At 41.5% G+C, this 18,909-nt stretch overlaps 1 protein-coding gene across 4 annotated transcripts in view; it reads left to right on the forward strand.

The window, feature by feature from the left end:
- The window catches only part of zmp:0000000660 (arf-GAP with Rho-GAP domain, ANK repeat and PH domain-containing protein 2), a 161,897-nt gene that overhangs the window by 32,527 nt on the left and 110,461 nt on the right, over positions 1-18,909 (forward strand). For all 4 annotated transcript variants that reach the window (XM_039609635.1, XM_039609634.1, XM_031749355.2 and 1 more), the window contains exon 9: positions 11,640-11,833. In XM_039609635.1, coding sequence (XP_039465569.1) covers positions 11,640-11,833 — 194 coding nt within the window. The remainder of the gene's footprint in view (positions 1-11,639; positions 11,834-18,909) is intronic.

An 18,909-nucleotide genomic window follows, 5' to 3' on the forward strand; every position in this document is an offset into this window, starting at 1 on the left:
CGTGGTTATGGCATTGAGTGGTACAGTGTAAATACGTGAGAGCAGGTAGAGCTGAAAGATCTTAATCGACCGGGTCACCGAGACCTCGGCGCGGGTTTCTGACACGCTGACATCTGAGCCAAGAATAGAAACCTCAATATTTGACTTGCTAATAGTTATTACTGAGGATCACCTTATTGCTCTTGAAGAGCTCCACTGGTCTTTTAATGCCAGCATAATACTGGAGCAGACATTAAGCATCAGGCCTTGCACAAAATCTAACTTTTACTCTGGTATTCTGTCAGTTTAATGGTGATCAAGGCATGCCCATGAGCAGAATAACAAGTACTACATACAGTTATTCATTAATGGAAACATATATTTAAATGTTTAATGGATAATTATTTATGTAAAGAAGCATTTCATTTAAAATCTGAGCAGAAATTGTAAAAACACCCAGCGTTCGTGTGGATCCATGTAAAATGTCAGCTGAAGATGATAAAGGGACTTAATGGCACAGAAATGAACATCTTCCGTTATTTGCTCTTTAACCAAAATGCATACAAATCATTGTGAGGCGTACGTGCAGATAATAACTGAAGAAGGTCATTCCTTTAGAAAACACGACAGGTTGAGAGGACTTTTGAAAAGCTAAAACCTTTCGATGGTTACCAAAGTGTTTGTACTTGACACCATTCTAGTCGAGAAGAGCGTCATTTGTGAAGTCTCAGCACTCAAAGCCGTACTAATCAGTGCTTGTATGGAATTAATTAGCACCAAACACTTTTGTAAAATGTTTTACTGTCTCAACTAAGCGTTTTAGCCTCTTTCAGCTAATTGTTTTTTTTGTCTTGCAGTGTGCGGTTTCCCCGTTTTGGCTCAGTTTCACTGCTCTCATGAACCACGTGTGAATACAGTCAAGCATTTAGCAGCTAAAGAGAAAAAGATTGTGTAGGGATGCAAATGTAGCTTGATTTAGACGCAAATTTGCCAAAGCTGATGCTGCTGGTTTGTGTTTCTTCATTTTATTTAGGTTTATCCTCATTCTCCAAAATGTACCAGAGGAAACAAGTAAATGTTAATTTTGAAGAAGAACCTTTGAATATTAGCCAGCGCAGACCTGATGTAACAAAAAGAGGTAACCATCAGCTACTACCATGGAGAAAAGTCATTAAGGATACGGACAGACAGACAGGAAGGCTGATTTTGGCCAGTACTGTTTTTTGTTTGATATATGGGTGCAAGTAAAAATAAAGTGAAGTATTAGTGTTTCGTTATCACCTTCACAAGAGCAAACTGGAGTACCCAGACAGAACCCAAACAAACGTGGGAAAAATATGCAAACTCCTTGGGTAGATGGTAGATTGGAACCCAGGACTTTCTTGCTGTGAGGCTACAATGCTAACTGCTGCCCTACTGTGTTACCAGAATATTTGATAAGTTAAATACAACAAAAATAGTTTTATATATGTATCTGATCAGCTGCTTGTTGTGTTTGTGGCCTTTCAAACAGTTGTTGCCAGTTGTGGTGGACAAATTATGAACCATCTAGGCTCATAACATCGTGGAAGGGTGTAACTTTTAAAAATTACATCTATGGGCTGTTATAAAGGCCGATACCGACAGATTGGCAAATATTGACCAATAGCATTGACCTGCCGATAAATTGGTCGGCTTCTAGAAGAATACAGCTTCACTCTCTGTTCCCCAGTCAGTTGATCTTAGCGAAATTAGCCACACAACACACCACAAAGGACTAAAAACGTGTCTGCATGACACTTAAAGTGTGTACCGCCTAGCTAGCTGGAGAGCCTCTTAGCGCCTCTTCTTAGGAAGAGCTTCTTCGTTACTCTTTGAGGTTGTGGCTCGTCGGTTATGTTACATCATCCCATTTTGGTAACGAAGGATTTCAATTATATTGTGCACAGATGCACAAAAGTTTGAGAACTAAAGTGAAATGTATGGAAGCTCAAACAGGAGCCATTTTACACTATGCACATACGAGATATGATAGTGCTGGCTGCTTTGTGGCTTCCACCGAGCAAAGATTTGCATCCAGTCTTTTCATTCAGGATTTTTTTGTTTTTGCTTCACCTCTAGCTCATAAAAAACCAACAACTTGCCCTTCAAAAACTTTTTTCATCTTTTCCCCCCACTCTGAGGACCAAGGGTGAACGACACCCCCTCCCCTCTCTGTTGATTCAGCGCATCATCATATCGATGACTGCCAGCTTCTTTTCTTTTTTTTTTGTTTGGTCCGTTTATGAGTCGCGGGTCCTCGATGGCATCATTTATCAGGCTGTCTGATCGTCATACGTCACGCTCAGTCGTCTTGACAAGAGCCGGGAAGGGGAGAGGGCTGTCTGATTTGGAGGTGGCCTCTGACCGCCTGGGAACAGTGGGACGGCTCTCGCAAAGGTGGCGCCTGCCATCAAGAGACGAGTCTGTGAGGAGAAATGAGAGAGAGAGGGAGAAAGAAGGATAAAACTTGGCCTCATCACCTCATGCATCTTTAAACAGGCCCACTCGCCTTGTGGCGGAGAGTCATCAATCTTTGGGGAAACACATGAAAAAGAAGGAGACACGAGCAGACAGAGGGAAAGAGAAGGAGTAGGTTAGTGAAGTGGAGTTAAGGAGCTGCTGGGCCGATGCAGTTGGGGGGGGCGAGAGCGGGGAGAAAATGATGGAGTGATGGTCGGAGGAGTGTGCGAGAGTGGTTAAAGGCATCCAAAAGGCATAGAAGAAGAGGGAGGAAGAGCAACAAGGGGAAGAAAGGGATTAGGCGAGGAAGTGGCAGGAGTGGATGGAGCGAGAGGCAGACATGCAATCTCGATATTTAAAAAAAAAAAGGAACAGAGAAGTAAAGGCGGAGACGGCAGGGAGCGATGAAAAGGGCAGAGCGAAGATGGAGAGAGGGAAAAGGAGGAGTGAGAAGTGAGTGAATAATTGAAGGCCACCGGAGAGAGTGTGCACACAGCTGTCGGCTGATTCCCCACTTGGTCCGCAGGTGGCCCCTTCCCTTAGGTACTGTCAGCTTGAGAGAGGAAAGATGGAAGGAGGAAGGAAGGCAGGCAGGGGGAGAAGAAAGGAGGGAGGGAAGGAGTGATGCACAGAGCGGTGGCAGCGGTGGGGGAGAAGAAAGTGTGGCAGGAAGAGACGCGGTGAGGAATGATGGAAAACAGACAGGACAGAAAGGGGGAATGTTGGAGATGTGCGGAGGGGTTGCAGACAAATGCGCTACAAGACAGGAGATGAGATTTATTGTGTTTAAAAAAAAAAAAAAAAAAAAAAAAAAGGTTGATGATTTGTATTCTGATGCTTTGGCAATTGCCTTTCCACAAGCCTGCTCGTAACACATGTTGGTTCTGCTCGAGATGACAGGAAAGACGTTTAGAGAGATGTAGAGAATGAGTAAGGAAGAGCAGAGGAGCAGCCCAGAGACAAAATGATGGCAGAATTATAAACTCACAAGGACCTGCAGTGAGACTAAAGTTTTGTATGCTGCTGTACATGTTTCACTTCACATTATTTCATACTTCGATGCTACAGTTGGGTTTTGGAGTGCTTTTTCCTCTAAGCTAAACCAGGTGAATGCTAGTCCAGCGTTCACTCTCTTTAGCTGGACGTCTTTCCTTCGCTAGCAGGTTTCTAGGAACTTTTACCGACAGCAGCTGCTCAAAGAATTGACTTAGAAGAGCTCTTGTCGCAGTAAACCACATAGCAAGCCGTTCCATTTGTGAAATAACTGCCTTGAAATGTTTTCAAAGTTATAAAGGCCACAGTTACTGCAGGGACTTTGAGTTAAGGGACTCAAGTTATCTGATGTAACACCTAGCAGAGATGTCACCTCAAAGTGATAAGTTTAAGCCTCGCCACATTTTGAGATGTATGAAGTGAGATGTATGAAAATTCACCCCTGTACAGCTATAAAAGTCCATGCATAAAATTAGTTGCAGAGCACAGAGTGTAAAATACATAAACATTTTAGTCTTTAACTTGGGCCTTCTGACATGAAAGTGTGTGCAGGCTGACTTTCTATCAGATCCTGACCAATGATGACTAGCATTAGCTAACTTTAGATAAATGCTGTATTATTGTATGTGCTGTATACGTTTTAAAAACCATTGTTTCAGTCTTTGTGGTCATGAAGGACACGGTCAACAACAATACTCAGGTAGGCTGTGGTGTTTAAGTGATGCTTAGTTGGTAAAAAGGGGCCCAAAGTGTGCCAAGAAAATGCCTTCTACACCATTACACCAACAGCAGCTTGAAATTTTGATACTTAACCGACATTCTGAGTGTTGCAGCAAAAGTTAAGAGTGGTCAGAGCAATTTTGGGGAACCTGTGGGATTTTAGCCTCAGCTTCCTGTTCTTAGCTGACAAGAGTGGTACCCAGTGTGGCCCTCTGCAGAGATGCTCCTCTGCATACCTCTGACCTCTGACATTCAATTCAATTCAATTCAGTTTTATTTATATAGCACCAAATCACAACAATAGTTGCCTCAAGGCACTTTATATTGTAAGGTAGACCCTACAATAGTACATGGAGAGAAAAACCCAACAATCATAGGACCCCCTATGAGCAAGCACTTTGGCGACAGTGGGAAGGAAAAACTCCCTTTTAACAGGAAGAAACCTCCTGCAGAACCAGGCTCAGGGAGGGGCGGGGCCATCTGCTGCAATCGGTTGGGGTGAGAGAAGGAAGACAGGATAAAGACATGCTGTGGAAGAGAGCCAGAGATTTATAACATCAGCAAGACATTTTCATGGATAGAACTGCTGTCCACTGGATATTTTGTCTTGTCCAGACTGTTCTCTGTCAACTCTAGAGATGGCTGTGTGAGGAAAATCCCAGCAGATCATTGCTTTCTGAAATACTCAGACTGAACAACCACGCCACATTCAAAGTCACTTAAATCAGTTTGAACTGAATGTCACATAATTCAGAATGTACAAAATCCACAGTTTGGATACGTTTGCAGCAAATTTGATTCTGATGAACATCAACAGTTTTTACTGAGGATGAATATGAGTGTAAGCTGTAATTTGTGGCAAACGTGTAGATTAAACACTAAATAATAGAAATGTTTATCCAGTGTTGGTGTGTTTGGGCACTGAGGTGATTGAAAGGAGAGAAACAGAAAATGGCCACAGTCCCTCAGCTTTGTGTATGTTTTATTATTTGTTTTCCTCCCCTTTTGTTTTTTCTCCCTGCTGATGGAGACCGCGTGGGCGGCTTCTAAGATCTCTGTTGAGCGCTGAGTGGACCTAGCTCTCATCTCATCCACTTTCGCTGAGGATTATCTGCCTCTCCCCTCGACTCTCTCCATGAAAAGTGGAATATTCTTTCAAATAGATGGCCGTGCATATATCCCTTAATAAGCGCTAGTTTTGGCCGCCGGATTTTTAGTGGCTGGCAGCAGTTTGCGTTCTTGTTCTGTGCATGCAGAGGTGAGGCCGTGTTTGTGCACCGAGCAAAACATCATTGTGAGCTTCTTGTGCGAGGCAAATATTAACATGCACAAATCCTAACGTGCAAGGTGTACCTGCACGCCACCGTTACTTTCACCTTCCTCCTCTGCTACCATCCCTCCTGCGCTCAGATTGACAGCTTGGGCGAGGAGGCCAGCGGAGAGTGGAGGGAAGGAGGAAGGAGCCCCCGAATAAATGAACAGGCAAATAAGTGAGAGCAGGACAGGTAATGGAAGTCAGAAAGCAGGGTGGGAAGGGAACAGTAAAGCCAAGTGATGTAAAGAGCGGTCAATAATTGAGCAGGCCTTTTATTATTGATACCAGCTCTTTGTGAATTCATAAGAGTCTGAGGAGGGGGGGAGGGGGGGGCTGAGCTGGGATTGGTACCGGGCAGCAGATACAGTATGTTGGTGCTCGGGTGGGGGGAGTGGTTAAGGTTGTCGACAATGAGGAGACCTGAGAGGGTAGAGGGTGTGTTTGCATGCAAATTCAAGGAGAGACACGTCCACAAAGGCTGCAGGAGGGTCAGAAGGTCACAGTCGAGGAGATGATTAAGGTTAGTTTATGACGGTGACAGGTTGACGGTGACCAAAAAATGATTGACGGGTCCCTTCCTGTGTGTGTGGAGGACACGCCGGCAGGTCGCTTTGGGGGGTGACGCAGCTCAAGTTCAAATTTGAGTCTGTCAAAGCAGAGAGGAGAAAAATGGAGGTGTAGTCTGCCTTCAAATAAAAGACCTTGAAGAATCACCTTGTTGTTTTTATAAATACGAACTAATTTCTGTGATCATTAAAATCCTGGATATTGACGTATATTAAATTAATTTGCACCCACGTAATAAATCTGTAACGACTGTGTTTTTGGATATTTTGGGTTATTAGGCCTGTTTTTATGCTTCTAAATTTGTTCTTTAGTTTATTTATGCTACAAATAATCAAGACAAATTGCAATTGATGCACTGTTTGGGCCTTGGTGGCTAATTTGACGTCTTGGGGTGTGGGTGGGCGAGGGTGGGCAAGCTCTACTTTTAGCGGCTTTCATTTAATGTTGTGTTGATTGTTGTCTTTAGGAACTTGGTGATGATTATATACTATATGTTAAGGGCGTCTCCTTTGAGTGAATTAGATTTTTACTCAGAAACCAGCACAGCTGACATAAATGCAGGCGGTCTTCTTTTCTGCCCTCCTGCCACCTGGAGACGCCGTGAACAGGAGCGCGTACTGTGTCCTGCGCGCATGGGCGTGAGTGTAAAACAGGTGCGTTTTAAAATTCCCGGAGAAAGGCGATGTTCCGAAATGATTTATCCGGTGACAAGAGAGGGTATCAGAAACAGTTTGGGCTGACGATTAAGATGAACTCGGAGCTCGTTTGAGCAAATTAGATTGAACAGACAAAGGAAGTATGTGGGCTTTGTGGTTCGCTGACCAGCTTCCGTGTTGTGAAGAATATTTTTAGTGTCAGTCTTTCCATCACATGCGCCTCACTCTATGGTGCATGTCAGTGGTTACCAACCTTTTTCATCTGACATACACCCACAGCCCTGTCAGATGGATTCAAGAACCCCTTCATCTTCACTGCGCCTCATGTTCAAAAGTGTACATTTGAACTCTTTCTTTAAACTGGACTACTTTCAGTGTACCATTTATCAGTCATGGTTGGCAAAAATGTCTCAAGAATTCATCTGCTATCAGTTACTACTCCATTTACCAGCTCTAAATTAGTGACCCAATTAAACTATAGATGAGCCGAACACTGTGTTTTAGCCAACAAACTTCCTGCTTGCCCACACTTGTAGTAAAAGGTTTACAGTGGTCTCTCGCTATAACGTGGTTCAACTTTCGCGCCCTCGCTGTTTCACAGATTTTTTTTGTGCACTTTTCCATGTTTTTTGGGGTTTTTTTTTTTACAGCGCATAGTGTTTTGCGTTCTGATTGGCTGTAGACCATTGTCAATCAATCTCATGCCGTGTCTTCTGTACAGTACAGAATGCGTTCAGCTTGTCAAATTTAAATAAATCTTCGATCGCTAGCAGTGTGACTCTGAAGTGCTGCACTGTATGTTTGTAAGTTTTCTCCCCAACAAACACAACAATGTCGACGAAACATCATCACCTGCGGGTGCCTTTAGTTTCATTCTGTAATGCTGGACTTGTTTCTCTGCAAAGGTTTGAACTTTGAGAGTTTAAACAAGAGAGAAAAGTGTGAAAATGTTCATGCCTGTATATAAAGTATATAAAGTGTGTAGTGTGGGGTTTTACAGCCTTAGCGCATCTATAATAATTGTAAAAAATAAAGTTGGCTCCTTCGTGGATTTCACTTATCGCAGGTTATTTTTGGAACGTAAGTCCTGCGATAAACGAGGGACGACTATACCTCACTTTTTGTCCTTTGTATGCAAGTCTCAAATTATCAGTGCCTTACTTTTTTGTATCAATCTTTTGTATCACTTTTACTTAACTGTTCTTTTGTATCTTGTCGAGCCTGTCCTTTTTAATACCGATATCAAAAATCTGATATCGGTATTAAACTGTGATATCGATCTTTTGATATAAAAATCAAAAGATCTGTTTTTTTGGGGTGGGGGGGGGATTTCTCTGTATATTTGTTATGTGTTTACGTACTTGTTTACATCAATTGGTTGTTGCGTGTTGCTAACTGAGAAGTTGCAGAGTATCCTCTGTGCAATATTGAAACTCATAACATGGTTGCATAGACTGATAAATGGCTAATATCGGCCGATACGATACATCAGGTAATAAATATGTCAGGCTCTATTAACATGGTTGCAAATCACTTTTTTGGTTATTGTATGTACTACTTGTGAAAATCCAGTATCTCTAAATGTTCAATCAATCAAAAAAAAAAAGATTTTTCAAGTCCAACTTGAGTTATACCATCCAGGTTGTTGTGTTGTGTCCTTCAGCTCATCTATATTTTTGGCTCTGGTGTTTCTTACCTCACCTTAACCTCACCTGAACCTGAACCTCATAAATTCTCTGTAAGGTTAGGGTCATGTGACTTGGCTGGCCAGTCGAGCACAAGCTCTCTGGGCAGGTGCCAAGTCCTGCTGGAAAAGGAAATCAGGATCTCCATAACGTTTTTCGGCAGATGAAAGCATGACGCGCTCTAAAACCTCCCGGTATACACTTGCTGCATTGACTGACACAGTTTACCAAATGCCACCAACACCAGCAGATGATACAGCACCTCACTTGTAACAGTTACAGCTGTTTTCCTGAAGATTTCCTTCATGGAGGCTCTTGATGCACTGACTCCAGCATCAGTCCACTCGCCATAAAGCTCTTCCGAGTTCTCGAATTAACTTTATTCGGCGGTCCTCTCGAGGCTGTAGTCATCCCTGCTGCTTTTGCAGCTTTTCTCACCCTATGTTTCGCTTCAAGTTAACTTTTAATTACTATGGTTCAGTACAGCTCTCTGTGAACAGCCAGCCTCTTCAGCAGTGACCCACCCATAGCTTACCCTGGGTGTGAAGGGCGTTGATGCGTGTCATCTGGACTAATGCTGAATCAGCAGTCTTTCCTGTGATTATGATTGGTTGCGAGTGCTGAATTAGACTGAGACATTCACAATATTTAATTTACTCAAACTCAAAATGAAATATTCTAATAATTTGAGATACCGGATTCTGATTTTCATGCGTTTTTAGGCCTAAATCATCAAAAATAAACAAGAAAAAGGCTTAAAATGTTACACTTTATGTATGGGATTTATGGCAGTTTACCTTTTTTGAATTATTTTTTAAAAAATTGTATGTTTAGATGAATTTTAGTCATCCAAACAGCGAGATGTCAGTGAGCCTCGTCTCCTTCGCTGGTTCAGCACACGCTGTTCTTCTTTGGATTTCTGTTCACTTTGACATTCTTCGAGGAAGACACCGAGTCCCCGCCAGCTCCAGGCTATTCTACTTTTCAAAAAATGAGATGTGGCAAAAAAGTGAAAAAGATGAATTTTCCCATCAAGGAAATCAATAAAATTCGTACATTGGCATGCTACAGCAGTATAGTTTAACCTCTTTCAAGCATTTTCATTAGCCTACATTTCCAGTTGCAGTAACTTTCATGTCATGATTCGTGCAGTTTCCTTCCTGTTCTTAGCAAAGAAATGTAACGGATTTAAAAAAAGCAAGCCGAGAGGATGTTACACCAAGCGAAGGTGTTTCTTCATCCTGAACATTTGAGCAAAGCACATTAAACCCATGCGCGAGGTATCCAAAAATACATTTCCTGAAAGAGGCGGTGTGATGCCCCCTTTGTGACCACACACCAATGTTTGTGGTTATTCTGAGAGCATCATTTAGTCACTTTTTATATTCTGATAAACTGTCATGCTGTCAGTGCTGCTTTGTGGTTTTTTTTGCTTTTCGTATGATGAGTTGATGCTTTTTGCACATTTTCACTTGGAGGATATTTATATTTCAAAAACATAACTTATAAATTCTTCTTTAGAGGAGAAAAAAAAAAAAGTACAGCATTGTTGTTTGCATAGTGTTCATATCAGCTTATGGAGTTTTTTAAATGCGTTTCTTACTCCGGCTCGTGTAGAACAGCTACCGCTGTGGGTTCTGCTTTGGACCTGTGATGCGAGTCTTTGTGTGTGTTTACAATCCTTTGGTATTTCTTGTGTTTCCACTTTGCGGGCTTTGATAGCACCGTGTCTTGGGCGGTGGAGGGATGGGCTTTACAGCGTGTGCTTCATGTCTGCTTTTATGTTTGCTTGGAAAGTTGCAGAGGAAGATATCTGAGAGGCCTTTCGAGTGTACATCTTTTGAATGTAAACCCTGTGCGGAACATGATGGAGCGCACTACGTTTGAGCCATTTATCTGCACAGTAATCCAGGGGGATTTACAGTAAGTTAGACATCTCGGTGTCCCGCTCAAGGACACTGCTTGAAGACTCCAAACAACGTTAGATGTGCCATTGATGGGACAATTGACTGTTTGCTAAACCCGTCTATATAGCAGCTATTTGCTAATGATAGCTACCCGAGGAGTCTGAGACCTGTAAAGCTTTGGATTCGGCAATGTCTTTTGTTTTTTTTGTGGTTTTCTCAAACCCCCAAACAGCAAAAAATATAAGCAATTGACTGATTAATGTGTTTATCTGCTGCTATAGGACTCCTATATCCTGCAATCCTGTGAAAAACTAAGTGCACGCCCACTTTTAGTAGCAATGACATGAATTTACTGGAAATGCTAGTTTTCAGCATGACTTTATGAGTGTCTCACTTGCTTGTGGAGGAATTTTGGCCCGTTTGCTTGTGTTCATTTATGTTTGGCATTTGTTCATACACAGCTCTCCTCAACAAAGTCGTTCATCATCTTAACGTAGCAGTAGCTGCTGTTCATTACAAGTGGTCAGCATGTGGAAGTAACCTCTTAAGTGTCTCTTTGATGCAATGACATGGCAGCTTTTTTTGTTTTTTTTGAAGATATTAATAACTTAAAGTGGTTATCACATTTCAGTTTGAAACGCCTGAGCGGCAGTAGATAAGGATTTGGACCTCGACGAACAATATGAACCCCAAAATAAGAATTTCAGAAGAAGTGATACACTTAAAGCCAAGATAAGCTGCTCTGTGAAATATAGTCACTCCTCTTTGTGACTTTGTTTTCTTCCAAACTTGAGACAAATTAGAGTATTCAGAGAAGTGTAGCTGCTTCTCATTAAAACCTGTACCTTTTTTTTCTTTTTATCGTATATTTTAATTAGGTGTTGTCTTGACTGAAATTATCCCCGCCACATTTTTGCTTGAGGCTTGCAAATCTCTGAGAAGCAGCTATCTGTATCTCCACTAGACTTAGCACTTTTCAGCTTTGCAGGATAGTGTTTTTTTTCTCCTTCCAGCGGCTGAGTTAATTTTCACCAATTGTAGCTCATCCTGTGTTTCAATTACTTTTCCTTTTAGGCTGGAGCTTTCTGTATCAGTATGCAGCAGAGGTTTAGGAGCCAATGTAGCTCACAGAAGAGATGCAAAAATGATGAATTAACACTATGATTCAAAGACTTTAGGATGCCCTGATCTCTTTTTGTCTAGTTCTCTCCCTGGCTTTTCTTGATTTCCTTCCCTCTTGTATTCACTCCTTTACACGCTCACACTTGTATCCACATGCACCATCTGCCTCCCTTTTTCTCTCGTTTCTGTCTCTCACTCATGCACGTGTCCACAGGGGAGCGCCAGGAGTGGATGGAAACTCTTCAGACGGCCACGCGCCCCCCCGCCTGCGGCTCCCAGAAGCGCTCCGGCACCCTCCCTCACACCTCCTCCACAAACAAGCGAGGCTTGCTGGAGCTCCGCGGTTACAAAGGCAGAGTGCTGGTGTCCCTGGCGGGGAGTAAAGTCAGGCTCTGCAAAACAGAACAGGTACTTCCAACACCATCGGGACTTCCTCTCTACAGAATGACAGCTTCCTGTTTTGTTTTTTTTTTAAAAAGGGGAAGATGAGAGCCTATCTGAAGCAGTGGTGGCAGATGTGGAAATGCTCTTGAATGTGTAATGTGCAGAAAGTAAATATATTTGTGTGAAATTGCTTTAGGGTACACTGAGATGCATTGGGCTCTCTGGAAAGACTGCTTATAGCCACGTTGACCCAAAGCTCGATCACAGCCACAACGGGCTGACGAAGAAATGATACAAGACAAAGAATGTAGTGAAGTTAAAGTTGACGTGTTGTGCATGTAGCTGAAAATTGAAAATTGAAGCAAATGCTGAAATGTCTTAAACCTGTATTCTTTTAAATGTCCAGCAGAGGGCAATAATTCTGTTTACATGGTTGTATGAAAGTATGTTGGAAAACATCTCAACTACTCACTTGAGTAGTTGATACATTTACGAGTTCAAGCAATAGTTTTGAGTCTTTTTGAATGGACCATGACGTTTAGGTTGTGAATTGTGGCTGTCATGTAAGCGTTTTTGGTTTCTCGGTCAGCTCCACCCTTTGCTTACAACATCAAGTTTTGAAACAGAAAGATGGCTAAGGCGAAAATGTTTAGTTTGAGGCTTTGTAAAACCTCAGGCTTGTAGACTTAGTGACCAGTCAGCAACCTCCATGTGACCACCAGTTTTTAGGGGATGGTGTGTACTCATTCATTAGCATGAAATTGGCTGCATAGAGACAGAAGGTGCCACACTGAAAGCCTCCCTATGAATACGCTTTGGTTGCTAGTATGTTGCCGCAGTTACCCGTAGTTAGCATGGAAAATGCCGACATATCTGCAAACACGTGCAAACAAGTGGTAGTGAAACTGTGAAAGTGCGATGCAGACTGGACGTTTGCCTTCAAAGCGGAAGTTGCGCGTGTTCAAATGTTGTGGTAGCAACAATAAGGCACAACATTTACTTTAAAGGCCAACGTTCTGTTTATGATGCCTCGCTTTTTTTAAGTTTCACTGCAGCTCAGAGAGAGCGCTTAAAGACAAGTCGGTGTCTTCCATGCAAACTATCAGTTACCACGGCAACCTGCTAGCAACCAAAGCAAAGCACACTTTATGCAACTGAAGTGCTCTGTCCCCACATGTCATCCATCCATGTGGGAACAGAGCCTTGTTTAACCCATTGGTAAAGATGGCTAAATCCATCTTTTATATACAGTCTATGTAATATTTACTATGTAAAATATGGCCTCTTTAAGCAAATCTACTTCAGTGGTGGTCTTTAAATCCAGGTTAAAAACCCATTTTTATTCACTCAGTGGGTAACTGACACTGTTATTTTATTGTTATTTATTTATTGTATTTATTGTTCTTATTGTACTTTTTATATTTCTGCTGCACAGCACTTTGGTCGGCCATGTGTTGTTTGTTAAAGTGTTACATAAATAAATTATGGTATGGTAAATAATTAGCAGAGGGAAAAATATAGTGTTTGTATGTTATCTTTAACATCCACATAGTGCCTCAGTGGATGTTAGTCATTGCTTTAAATTTGCAGGTTTATGGGGACCTTTGAGGCGATAACTAAACGCTCATTCAGATATTTTAATTGGCATTCATATGATTAGTATGTTATTGAGTGCATGTGTCGGGGTTCATTTGTTAGTCTGAGTCTAATTAAAAGTCTCACATAACAGGCACGCGTGGCAGGTTCACGGCATTTTGGAGGATAAGTACATCTATATATTTTTAGCCATACAGACAGATTGGAGCTAGCATGTGGACTATGATTCTTTCGATTGTTTTCTCTTCAAAGTATGTTCTGCTTATTGTTTTTGCTCATTAATTGTTTTGGATGACATTTTTGCATACAGCGTATGGCAAACATTTGAAGAGTGAGACAAAGGCGGATTTAAAAAGAAGGAAAGAGAGAGAGGGTTGCAGACAGACAAGTGTATCGCCCGCTGAAATTCTTACACTTCTGACCATCTGTCCATATGTCTGCTATTGATGGCTGTCAGCGTTCTGTTAATTTGCAGACGTGAGTCGAAGCCCACACTTGTCTGCGTGCGACTGCAGTTTCATCCGATTGAATGCAAGCTGTCAGGAGCAGACAGGTGTCACAGTGTTATTGTTTCAGTGTTATTAGCATGCAAGGATTCTCCCAACTGCAGCACCTCATCCGATCGCATATTTATGCGAGTGTTTAGTGCAGAACCGCAAGACGGGGAAGGAGGAGAGCTAAGCAGAGAATAAGAGAAGTTGACCCTATTCAAAGGTGATAAACTGAGATAAGTTTGTTAAGGTCCAAACAGTGGCAGGACTAAAATATTTACCACTGTTTGTTCCAGTGGCGGTGAGACTTGTACTGTTAGCATATTGTTGACGTGACCCCTTAAACTGTAGCAGTTTTCATCTGTTTACACTCATCATTACTGAATCTCAGATGCTGAGAGAATTAGCACCCAACCTGTTTGTTCTTTAATGAGTGAATACATTAGAAGCAGAGAGAGAGAGAGAGACGGCTTGTATGGAAGATTAAAATGTGCTTTTATAATTAATGTATTTTCTAGAAAACACTTTTTAATGTTTCTACTTTTTAGGCATTTATGTTTTATTTTTAGCCTGTTTTACTCCCAGATAAAAATGCACTAATTGAAGATGCCACTTAAGCAGTCATAAAAATACTTGTCTAAATACACCCAGAGGTTTCAGGCTGTACTTTTGTGACGTTTTTTTTCATTCGTTCTGTTTTAGGCCGTTTGATGGAGTAATTATTTACAATCAGAATACTCAAAATACAAAACTACAACTAAAACTACAATTCAGATTCACCCTGAGGTGCCGGCTGGATCCCAGCACACATATACAATGCTGAAGTAGTCTTTTAAAATGCTGCAGCTTTACCTCCAGCTTTCTGCATTGCTTAATTGCTGAGTGATCAATTAAATTTTTTACAATCTGGTGCATTCTTGCTTTTTGCTGTTTTTAAATCACTACTCGATGCAAAGGGTGTAGTTGTTGGCAGTGTTGAAATCCTCTGGAGGGTTGATGAATGGATATAGTAGCAGCGTTTCTGGTGAACATTTGAAATCTTCAAATGAGAACTACTGATTCAGTATTACATTTGAGAGACGGATTTTAAAAAGGAATGGTCAGCGTTCAAGGAGCTGAAGTCAAGATATCTTTATTTTTGGTCCCTTTGAGTGGAGCTCTGAAAACTCCATAGTATCTTTTATTAAGCAAGCCTGCCTGGTACATTCTGGTGTCTTGCAAACTTTTTGATCCCAGTTTGTAACACAGACTTTCCTTTAAAAATTTGTAGACTCCAATCTCAAGCAGAGATACAGTATCTGCTTGAGGAATTATTTAAGCCTTATACATATTACTTACGTAATATTATAAGTGTTCTTAGCTTAGCTTGTCGTGACTGGAAGGGAGTGTAATTTAGTCTTACAAAGGTGTGAAAATGTACTTACTATCTTAACACGTGTGATGCTAACCATGTAATGTTAACTTGTCCACCACACACACACACACACACACACACGCACATATATATTACACATATATATGTATAACATTTAAATATGCTGGCAGGCTTACTTTAAAATTTTGGATAGGGACGACAGTACAGTCTGGATTTGGTGCTAATGCTAAGCTAATTTAGCTGCATGCGACACACTGAGAAATTAGCATGAAACTCTGTAAGAAAAACATGTGATCTTACTTTGAATTTTTTTTTTTAATTTTTAAACTGACATTAGCAGCTAACACTAGTGATAACCTGCGAATTTGGCTAGTAAGTTACAACTTTACATCATCCTAGCATTAAATGGAATGCTAATTTTAGCTAGTGAAAGCTTACATGACACTCAAAGCAGCTACACCATAAACTATAAACAACTTAGCTTTATTATAGTAGCGTATATATTCAAATTATTACAAGTACTCATGAGGCTTCTTGGTGGTATTAATACTTTACATGCACATTAGCATGCTTGTTATAGGAACAAAAGAATTAAACGCTGTGTAACGCCCCTGATGTAGCTCACTTAGAGTTAATGTGCAGCTTTGTTTTGTTGCTGTGGACATTCCGTCTCCATTTTAGTCATAAAATAAAGAAGAGATAAGTTTTCTCTTAAAGTTTCCCTTGAGTCTCTCATATTTGGTGTCAGTCCAATTAAACCCTGATAGTCCCCGCTCATGTACAGCTTCTCTGTTCCCTGCCTGCTCCTGTCCCGACAGCGAGATATAACATCTGAGATAGAAAGATACCTCACAGCCGTGATACTATTTCTTAAAGTGCCTGACACGTATTTGTGTGCATATTTGATAATGCTACATGCATTCGACTCATTTCCATCCCTCCTCGGCTCTCATTTCGTTTCGCTCGCTCTTGTAGTTTTGTTGTTTGCCTTTCATTATTTTCTTCATTAGCCTGAACAAACATCTTTGTTAGAATTCTCTTTTGGGTATCACTCCTTGTCAGCACATTTCCACTTCCTTGATCTGAGACAGCGGGAGAATCGGAGGGAAAGAGAGAATCGGGGAGAGAACAAATTAATTGTATTATTTTAGCTTACAAGCTAAATCCTCGGCATAAATGCAGGAGCAGCTGTGGTGCGTTTTGCAGGGAGGAAAGCAGGCGGCAAATGAAAGACAAGAGACTTAAGAGTCAGAAACTGAGAGATGGAAGTAGGAAGATGAAGTGAACAGGGTGGAAAGACCAGTTCGGTGCAGGGCTTGCATGAGTGAGAATCGAGCGTTGGTGGTTTTGTAAGAAAAGGAGAGAGTGATGGAGAGCAGGAGCACAGGGAGGGAGGTAGACCATAGCCCTGTTCAAGTTCAGCGGAGTGGAGTATTTAATCTAACATGATGAACGAGCTATTGGAAACATCATCCTCCCAGCTCCTCCTTCAACACCCCTACCCCATTTCTCACGGACCGTAAGCCCCGTGATGGAGCTGTGGTTAAGGTCACTTAAACACCAAGGTAAAGAAAGTCAGACAGTGCGCAAAGTGTGTCTCTCACACACACACGGTTACTCTGAGAACCATCTCTCTGCCATGCCCTGCATAGGCAAATTGGTACAAGCAGAGTGACTTGTTTCGTGTCTTATCGTGTCGTACATCACAAGTGTTCTCCACTTTGTTTTCACTCTGGTAGCCGAGGGATTGATTGATGGTTGAATGATCATATTTCTCGCTGTCATCTTGTGTATAATTTAGAATTCCTCCCAGTTCCAAGTTAAATCTTAGCTCAAATGAAAACTTTCAACATGCAGTAGAGCCTTTCCTGGTGGAGGGAGAGGGGGGGGAAAAGAGTACACAATGAGATTGCCACTGAAAATTTAATTAATCTTTGCTTTAATTAAATTCTCTGCTCTTCGCAAGATCTTCTCTGTGAGACTTAACATCATCCAGAGACTTGGAGGCCGTTTTGTAGAACTGATGCCGCGACTGAATTTGAGATCAAGGCTCTTCGTTTTTTTTGTCCTCATACCTGATTTAGCTGAAAGATAACAAATTCAAATCTTTTGCTGTGTAACAAGAGCAGTTTACACCTGCCTTTCTTTCTCTTTTCATACTTGGAAGCCGTGATTACAACGCTTGCATATTAAGTTGATTGCAATGGAAAACGTTTGACTAATTACAAATTAAATACTGTTCCTTTTAGCTGCTAAATACTATCCTGTTCAGTGGTACTTTCCTGTCTCGGCTGCCTGCTGAAATGTAGCAGTGAGAGCACCAAAGGCCGCTTAGTTGCAGAAAAACTAAAACTTTGAAGATGCTAAAAATGGTCAGAAGGTAATTGCACTGTGGTGTAATGAATCTCACTGGGTTCATCAGTACAGACCACTTTGTTGACAGTACTAATTTGATTGGTTATTAACATAATAAGACTAAAACGAGCTTTGGTGAGCTGGTTACTGGTTATGTATTCAAAGACACAACAAACAGAACAAATGGTAATCATCAGACTAGCGAGGGGGAAAAAAATATTCGAGGCTCTCCCTGAAAAAGACGTGTTGACGCGACCATATGTTAGTCTGAAACCTGCATATACCTTTCAGCACTGATGGTGCCTTTCTACATGTTACCATGTTACTTGCACAGAGATTTCTGCAGATTCTCTGACTCTTTTCATATTATGTACTGTGGATGATGAGAGATAACCAGTCTGCACATCATCATTCTGAAACTGAAAAGAGATTTTTGCAGATTGTTGAACCTCTGCCTGTCTTTACTTCTGAGAAACTCTGCCTGTCTAAGGTGCTCTTTTTATACCCAGTCACGTTAGGTCTCTTTCACTAGCACCTGGGCGACTCGACTCGACTTTATTCGGTTTCAGGCGTTTTAATGTGGGTGGGATTGTTATAGCAAGGCGACCTCGAGTATCACGACTTCACACAACAATGGAGGGCATTAAGGCGATTGTATACCAGCTGGTTGATCTGTCACTAAAACGTCTGCACCTCATCGTGTAGCCATTGACTCAGCTCGCTTAGGAACTTTTGCCAAATAGGTACTATAAAAGGTACTTGGTACTGGGGACTACCACCTAATGGAAATCCCTAAGAATCGAGTCCAGCTGAGCCGAGTAGGCCAGAAGTGGCCAACTCCAGGCCTCAAGGGCCGGTGTCCTGCAAGTTTTAGATAACACTCTGGGTCAACACACCTGAATCAAATGATTAGTTCATTACCAGGCCTCTGGAGAACTTCAAGACATGTTGAGGATGTGATTTAGCCATTTAAATCAGCTGTGATGGATCAAGGACACATCTAAAACCTGCAGGACACCGGTCCTTGAGGCCTGGAGTTGGACACCCCTGGAGTAAGGCGCTAGTGGAAAAGAAGCATTACAGACCTCTTGCCAGTTGACCTAATTAGTGACAAAATGTTTTTGTTTTGTTTTGTTTTTTTAATCTGACATCAAATTTGAAACGACTTTTATTTTTGTTCTTAAAATTACAAAATCTCTCATTTTTAGCATCTGATATGTTCTGTTTTCTCCGCTGTGATTAAATCTGGCTTCACAGGATTTGCGTTCTTTTATCCACTTTTT

Source organism: Oreochromis aureus, linkage group 3 (assembly GCF_013358895.1).
Source record: "Oreochromis aureus strain Israel breed Guangdong linkage group 3, ZZ_aureus, whole genome shotgun sequence".
NCBI lineage: Eukaryota > Metazoa > Chordata > Actinopteri > Cichliformes > Cichlidae > Oreochromis > Oreochromis aureus.